Genomic DNA, 7910 nt, shown 5'->3' on the forward strand with positions numbered 1-7910 from the left:
GAAATTGCTTAAAAAAACTCAATATTTTTTAAACGCTACATAAAGTACCTTTTTAATTTTAAATTTTTTGTTTAAACAAGACTAAATGCTCGTACTCACAAACAAAATGTATTGTTTAAATGTAGCTTTTTGTTAAAAGCTAAAATGTAGAAGCTCTCAAACACTCGCTGCCAAACAAGCCCTAAGCATCTAAAACTAAAATCTCCTAACCAAATCCTTTAGAACCAGACAATAAACAAACGTGGCCATTGTTTTCTTGGAACACCAAAGGGGTTTTTTAACTACTAGCAAGATGTTGCAGTGGAATTTAGGGTTTGTGGTGGAGATCTGGATACTGACTTGGATCGTGATATCACTTTCTGAACTGATATTTCTATCTTATGCCTGAGTTACAAGAAATTCAGCCTAGGATAATCCAAGTGGACACTTACGTTTCTAGGCACGGAAAACGTAAGCAAATATGATAGAGGATTATGTGAAAATATGATGAAAAACGAGAGCTTAAGATCGTGGCCCTCTTCTGAAGAGGAAGAGCTATTTATATATTAAACGAGATTAGGGTTTCATTAGGGTTGGGCCGTCATTAGTTTCTTTGGAAGAAAGTCATGATAATCCGGATTTAATGAGGATTTAGGGTTGCCAAAACTAACGAGTTTCGTTAGTTTTACCATAATCACCCTCAAGAAATTGAATTTTCCACTATGTTCCCATATGTAAAATTCGGTAAGCTTTTGGGGCGCTGTCCATTGGACCCCACTAGGGGCGCTGCCCTAGACCCCGCCAAATGGGCACTGCCCCTTTGGAAACCCCGGACCCAGGGGCGCTGCCCCCGGACCCTCGACTAGTCGTCGAACCGACTTCTAATTCGATCTTATACATGCATGCACTCCGCACAACCTCGTACATATATTAGAGTACAAATTATGAAGTCTCTTAGCTCACATGTTAGTTCCAGTTACTTAAAATGACATGGTGACACTAAAATCACCAACATATGTTAGAACAAATGATAGATTACAAAAAGGAAATAGCAAAATTAGGGTTGTGAATCACAGGTTCAATTCATTCTATACTTTTTTCTTTCTAATAAAAAGCCAAAAAGAAGAATAGGAAACATTCTTATCGAAAATCTTCATTTCCTTGGTTTAACCGCTCCAACACAATGTTGTTTCAGAAATTCCAAAGAGTTGTGATACTGACTATATCAAACGATTTTCTTTGAGCTGCGTTCAAGGTTGTTTTATCCTAACCAATTGGTCAATCTACAATCGTGGTATGACAAGTGGTATTTAATTCCCACCACCTTCCTATTTGACTCCAAATTTGTCTCACAACTTGACAAATTATGAAGAGATCGTCAATAGGGTCATTATGAGAGACAGAAAATAGGGGATAACACAATATCAACATGAATCTATTTATCAACCAACTTTATTTGTGTAGATACAAGTTAATGCATTCAACTTTAGAAAAACAATAGAGTTCCATCTTAAAGGAAAAAAAGTTTATCGAGAGTGCCACTATCTAAATAAGATCTAGCAAAAGACGTTGAAAATTATCCTCTGGGATCCAATTTCATCCCTCATTGATCTCTTTGGTCAGAAAATAGAAAAGTTTATCTAAGAATGTTATTTGGTCTGGAACTGAATAAACCTTAAACTAAGAACAAGGAACTATACCGAATAGTTTAATAGGTTATTATTCGGTTCGGCTCTATTAAGAAATGTGTTATCTAAGAAGGTGTTCGGAACTAGAACCAGACCAGAACCGAAAAAACCAAAAAACGAACAAACACTTAAACTAAGAACTGAAAACCAAACCGAATATCTCACTCACTCCTTATTCGGTTCTGGTTCCGATTCAATTTTTTGGTCAAAACGTTCATTCCTACTCCATATAAGCCAAAGGAAAGGGCATTGTATTGTCAATTCAACACTTAAATGAAATTCATATAATGATGAAAGTCAAATCATTTACTCTGTATGAAATATCCATTAAGTTTTTTTTATTAAAAGTATATACACACATCTAAAAACATTTGAACTCAAAATCTCATTTGGTATCATTAGTCCGAACCACTCTTTATTGGGTAACGCATTGAACATGTTTCTATTTTAAATATATGATATTATAGTTAACTCAATTTATCCTATGACATGTAAAGCGTGTTATCACATTTGATGTGTACTACTTTAGAGTTTTGATCGGTTTCAAAGATAATAATTGACGTGTCAATCTCAAAACGAGTTATTGAAAAAGTGAATTTATTATTTAAATAGCAATACTATTGCTTTTAGTAATGTATAAACATGAATTATTCATAAAATAAAAGAATAAACTAAAAATATGGATCCACCAGGATTAGAATGATGTTCCTTTGAACTTTCTATCCCAACCAACCCTAGAGCGGCTATCTAAAAAAGACATTTCGTTGGTGGCAAAGAGCAACTTTAAAGATTCTGCATATAACTGCTTATAACGAACCCAAAAAAAGGTCGCGTCATTGTTGGTGACAACACTTTTTTTTCTTGTTTAGTGATGGCGCCTGAGATCAACGCGGTGTGGTGGGCCATTTGCTCCGTTTTATCGATAAAAGTCGGAGCTCGATTGCACGAGCAAATCAGTCGCATTAACACCTTTCGAAAACACACACACACTTTGAGCTTGAACAATTTGAAAATGGCGGTGGTGAATCAGCAGTTGGAAGATGATATCAATCATGGATCAGGAGGAAGCACAACTTCACTTGATGATATCGCTAGGGTTAATGCTTCAAAAGAGTACGAAAATTTATATTTTTTCCTAATTTTATATGTTCTAGCTTATGAACTAAACTGAAATTAGTTACATGAGACTGCACGATCTGTTGTTCATCAAGTGTTTACTATTCACGTCGCTGTTTTCGCAGGGCGGAAAAAGAGCGGTTGATTCGCCTATACCTTAAAATTATGTGGCCTACGATTCATGTCAATGTGAAAATCTCTCTCTCTCTCTCTCTCTCTCTCTCTCTCTCGTTTACACAATCTTTTATGTTTGGAGAAATTAAATTGAAAATGGCGGTGGTTAATCAACAGTCTGAAGATAACAACCATGGAGCAGGAGCAAGGACAAATTTAGTTGATGAACTCGCAAGGGTTACTGCTTCAACCCAGTAATAAGATTCTTATACCTTTTCTGCTAAAATCTGTATATTCTTTCCGGTGCTTATGAATTACACTGATATCAGCAATGCATAATATGTTCCTGAATTATTTCACAGGGCGGAAATGGAGCAAGTGGTCAACTTATGTAAGGGAACTTTATGGCCTATAATTTCTGCAGATGTAACTCTCTTTCTCTTTCTCATCAATAGAGTGTCACATCATCTTTTTACAATCCATACATTATACTCTATAAAGTTCAATAAAATGTTATAAAAAATGTTATAAAAGGTGTTTGTGTTTCTGATTCTAGTTGTGCAAATGACCTTACTGTCATTAGCTTATATAGTTTCCTACTAAATATGTTAGTTCAAAAGCGTACATAATTTGGGTATATATATATATATGTGTGTGTGTGTGTGTGAAAAGGTGTAAATAGGAATTTTCTTTGTGAAGTAGTTTGGGCTAGGTCTAGGGCTTCAAATAAGCCAAGCACACTACAAGGGGGTTTCTTTGATTCAAGGTTTTTCCTTTGTCGAGTTCATCTTGCAATTATTTTATCATTCAACACTTTTCCATCAATGTTGTAGATAAGATTGTCATATACCGAGTGAGTACCATGAATAACACTTATGCTTGCTTCATGTATCCCAGATCAACACAATGCAGCAAAAATTTCTTTCGGTGATAAAAGAGAAATCTAGCATTGATCTGTGGAGGGGCATGACACGGTAAAGAATAAAACATTGGTAGATCTTTTTGATAACTACAAATTTGGCTTACAAGTAGTTGTAATTTTATCAGGAATTCTGGTAATACAGCAAGTACTTCAGGATCATCGGTTTTCCAATTTCAATTCTCAAATGGAATCTCAACACCAGTTTCTACAGGCAAGAATATTGAAGGAAAAGACAATAAACCCTTTGTAGTAACTTTGGTTGATCAAAACTCAGGGCAAATTGTGAAGACTGGGGCCGAGTCTGCAACAGAAATTGAAATAATAGCTCTTGAGGGTGATTATGATGATTCTGAAACAGAGAATTGGACTTCTTGTGAATTTAACAATAAGATCATCCATGAATGGAATGGAAAGAAAGTACTTCAAGGAAACACTTCCCTAAAACTAAAAGAAGGTATTGTTTACGTAAATAAGATTTCATTTACACACAATTCAACCTGGAAGGGAAAGAGAAAGTGTAGGCTGGGTGCAAGGTCAAAGGATGCTGTTTTTGGCACTTGGGTAAAAGAAGCAAAAACAGAATCCTTTCTCCTTAAAGACAAGCGCAATTTCAGTAAGTACCTATATATATGTTTTATTTTATACATTTGATTTGATAATTGATATTATATTTCCATGGTTTCTGTTTTCACTTTTCAGAGTACAACAAGCATGAGCATCCATCCTCATCCGACGAAGTGTATCGATTACATGGGATCAACCATCGTAGTGATTGCTTTAAACATTTGATAAAAGCAAACATAAAAACTGTGATGGACCTCCGTACTCTCAATGCAATTAATCCAGAGAAGCTCAAAGATGTAACTTTTTTGCTTGTTTTTTGTTTCAGTTTCTATCCGAGTGCTTGCTAGCTAATGTCCACTTAATTGCTCAATCATAGTAACAATCATGTCATTAATATTGCCCTATCTGCAGATACTTAAGGTTCGTCCTAACGACTGGAAGATCATAATGGACCATGCACACAAGTGTAAGGACGATAATGGGATATACTTGTACCTTAATTCAAGAGATGATCAAAACAAACATGGTGTGGCTTTTAATGTTTATGGACATTTGGTGGGATTAGTTTCCGATTCTCTCTTCCTTCCTTTCTATAAGCTTTCCAACGAGAAAAAGGTAAGTTCTGTTCTCTTTAGTTGATCTAGTTGACTCTCATAAATATCTCGGTTCTCAACATATGAACTGTTTAAATGACAAAGTGATACTCTTTCTTTAGTTGATCTATTTAATTAGGGAGCTGATCCGTACACAACAATTTTTCTTCATACACAACAATTGGTGCTTTAAAATGTTGTATTGTACAACTATATAATTCATGAATTGTTGTGTATGACAAAAAACTGTTGTATACAAATCACTTCCCATTTAATTACTCTCGGAAAATACAAATAGGGGTGCAAACGAGCCGAGCCGAGCCCGAGCCTGGTCAGGCTCGGATCGGGCTCGTTTAAGTTATATAAGGCTCGAGCTCGAGCTCGGCTCGATTCGAGCTTCCTTGTACTGAGCTCGGCTCGATTCGAGCTTCCTTGTACTCGAGCTCGTAAGGAATTATACAAGCTCGGCTCGGCTCGGGCTCGGGCTCGACTCGTTTTTTATCTGACGTGTCTAAATAAGCTTAAGCTCGGCTCGAGCTCGTTAAGAAGCTCGTTTACTAATACCTTAAATCCATAATTTCCCTAATATGTTTTTATTTTAATATATTTAAATAATATTAAATTATATTATATAAAGGCTCGTTTAGGTTCGCGAGCCTAATCAAACTTAATGACATAGGCTTGAGCTCGAGCTCGTTTAATAAACGAGCTTAATATTAAGCTCGAGCTCGGATCGGGCTCGTTTAAAATCGATTTCGAGTCGAGCTTTTAACGATCCGATCTCGAGTAGCTCGCGAGTAGCTTGGCTCGTTTGCACCCCTAAATACAAAAACATCACTTGTATTTGTATGAATGTGACGATTTAGCCATTTAAATATTTATAGTAGCGATTGAACCATTAATTATACTGTTTGCGGTTGTGGGATAGAAGAAAAAGTAAACACACTTTGCCTTATAAGTAAACTGTTTAAACTGTTTTCAAATTACCAACAAAGCAAGAAATGTTATAAAAGAATGGCAAACTTTGTTTTTTCGATTTTCACCTGCTATAATAATAATAAATAAGAGTTGACATTGTTTTTAGAAAATGTACTATTCCAACTGTTTTCAAGTTGCCAAAAAACCTAAAAGATGTTATAAAAAAAAGTAACAAACTCTGTTTTTTTCAATTTCCACCCGTCATAGCTTATCATAATTCATATTTACACTTTTGGACCGGATTTCAAATTTTGTTACAAATTTGGTCCAACATTACAGATATTGTCCAAACTTTTTGTTAAACAAATGGAAACGAAATATAATACTATAATGATTTAATGATGGGTAAATTGATATATAATTGGACTGGTTTTAATTGATTTTGTTTCCTTTCAGGCTGATGGTGAAAAGCTGGTAGCATCAGCATCTGAACAGTGGAGGGAAGTCGTCTTTTTCGAAGATGAAGCTGCTCTGATTAACCATCTTCAGCCACCCACCAGTACCACCCTGAACTCACTCCCTAATGGCCTTCTTAACTTGGTGATTCTTCAGAAAAACAATCACACAGGCCTTATTACAACCATCGAGAACCACAACCACTGGAAAAATAATACTATTGTTGGACTAACCGGTCAATCAAGTCAAAGCCCCAAACGGCCTGCATCTGAATTTGAACATGTTATCTCAAATTACTCCCCTAAAAAACCCAGAGATGATATGGATACCGAGAATGAAGATTATATGCAGTATCTTAATTTCTCACATGCACAAAAATGGAAGACTGTGTGGTGTGTGGTAGGATGGATTTCCATCTTCTCAAAAGTACGCAGTCTATCAATTGCTACAAATGGTCATTGCAGCCCAATCCAGCACATGCAGATTTAGAGAATCTGGTTTGTAAATTGTAATATGAGGTGCTTTTTCAATGGCTAAGCGTACGTACAAAGGTGGGCCTTATAGTCGTTTATGATTGAATGGTCATTGGGTTTACCCTTTTTCTAAATAATTTCCGACCCTTGCAAAGTTGAGGAGTTGATGTCTGTATTTTTTATTTCTGTTGTAGATTAAGATCATTACGTGTCAAGTTGTTTCAAAAAATTTCTACTTGTTTCTGTATTTATTTGAAAACTATAATATTATGTTGTGTTGTTGTGTGTTTTCTTTTTATCTTTTATGACCCGATAATTGCCAACTACAAGGATCATTTTTGTAGTTTACTCTTAAATTTATTACAAACAATGTAATAAAACTGATTTTATATAGATAAATTACCTGACTATTTCTCATTATATTTAAGTAAATACTTGATTTGATTCATGAAAAATAATCACCTAAAAAGTAGTACATGCAAATATTCTATGACTTCATATATTTTTGGACAAATATCGCACGCATGTAAGTTGGCAAAAGAAAAAGCAATCTTACCAATGTGTTATGTTGTCCCTTTAATTGAATTAAAGTAGTATTAATAAAAACAAAAACTATAATAAGAAACTATGGGTGTTTACCGCGCTTTGCGGGGACAGAAGGTGTTGTTTTTTTTTGTCTGTTAATTTGTTTCACTTTTTGATAATACTAATAAAAAATAGTAAATTACATATTTACCCATGTCATAAAATGCAATGGATTACTGGGATGTGTGTATTCATTTTATAGAAATGTTCTTGTTGGGCGACATCAGCCATGAGGTTAACTGCCTAATCGAGTAGGACAAATTCGGTCAGGGGTAGAAGGTTGAGCAGGGAAGCACAATATTCCTCTGATTGACACTGCATTACTTGTTCAGGTAAAAGTGGGTCCAAAACTCCAGTTGGTACTTCTCTAAATCCTGCCTGAAAACCAAATGAACACAAGTTTTAGGTAATGAGAAATCAACAAGGGGATGGAATGGAGTGAAGGATTACAGAATAGGAATGGAATGTGATTGCTTCTCCTGGGCTGATTTTCATTCCATGC

The 7910-nt window shown here is 35.3% G+C and overlaps 1 protein-coding gene across 1 annotated transcript; it reads left to right on the forward strand.

Annotated features, from left to right (window-relative positions):
• The first annotated feature begins 2361 nt into the window (after nucleotides 1-2361).
• LOC111913520 (calmodulin-binding protein 60 A) lies at nucleotides 2362-7121 on the forward strand. The gene is made up of 9 exons (XM_023909221.3): nucleotides 2362-2780; nucleotides 2909-2972; nucleotides 3075-3151; nucleotides 3260-3323; nucleotides 3795-3871; nucleotides 3945-4432; nucleotides 4519-4679; nucleotides 4795-4998; nucleotides 6351-7121. The coding sequence occupies exons 1-9, from the start codon at nucleotides 2539-2541 to the stop codon at nucleotides 6837-6839; spliced, it is 1866 nt and encodes a 621-aa protein (XP_023764989.1). The 5' UTR covers nucleotides 2362-2538; the 3' UTR covers nucleotides 6840-7121.
• Nucleotides 7122-7910: the final 789 nt, after the last annotated feature.

The sequence above is a fragment of the Lactuca sativa genome, chromosome 1 (genome assembly GCF_002870075.4).
Source record: "Lactuca sativa cultivar Salinas chromosome 1, Lsat_Salinas_v11, whole genome shotgun sequence".
NCBI classification, from domain to species: Eukaryota; Viridiplantae; Streptophyta; class Magnoliopsida; order Asterales; family Asteraceae; genus Lactuca; species Lactuca sativa.

Excerpts from the sequence above, each read along its gene's own strand:
- LOC111913520 (XM_023909221.3), top strand. The coding sequence starts at position 2,539 with ATGGCGCCTGAGATCAACGCGGTGTGGTGGGCCATTTGCTCCGTTTTA. Across the intron at positions 4,433-4,518 it reads TAAAGACAAGCGCAATTTCA|AGTACAACAAGCATGAGCAT; the intron begins GTAAGTACCTAT and ends TTCACTTTTCAG. Across the intron at positions 4,999-6,350 it reads AGCTTTCCAACGAGAAAAAG|GCTGATGGTGAAAAGCTGGT; the intron begins GTAAGTTCTGTT and ends GTTTCCTTTCAG.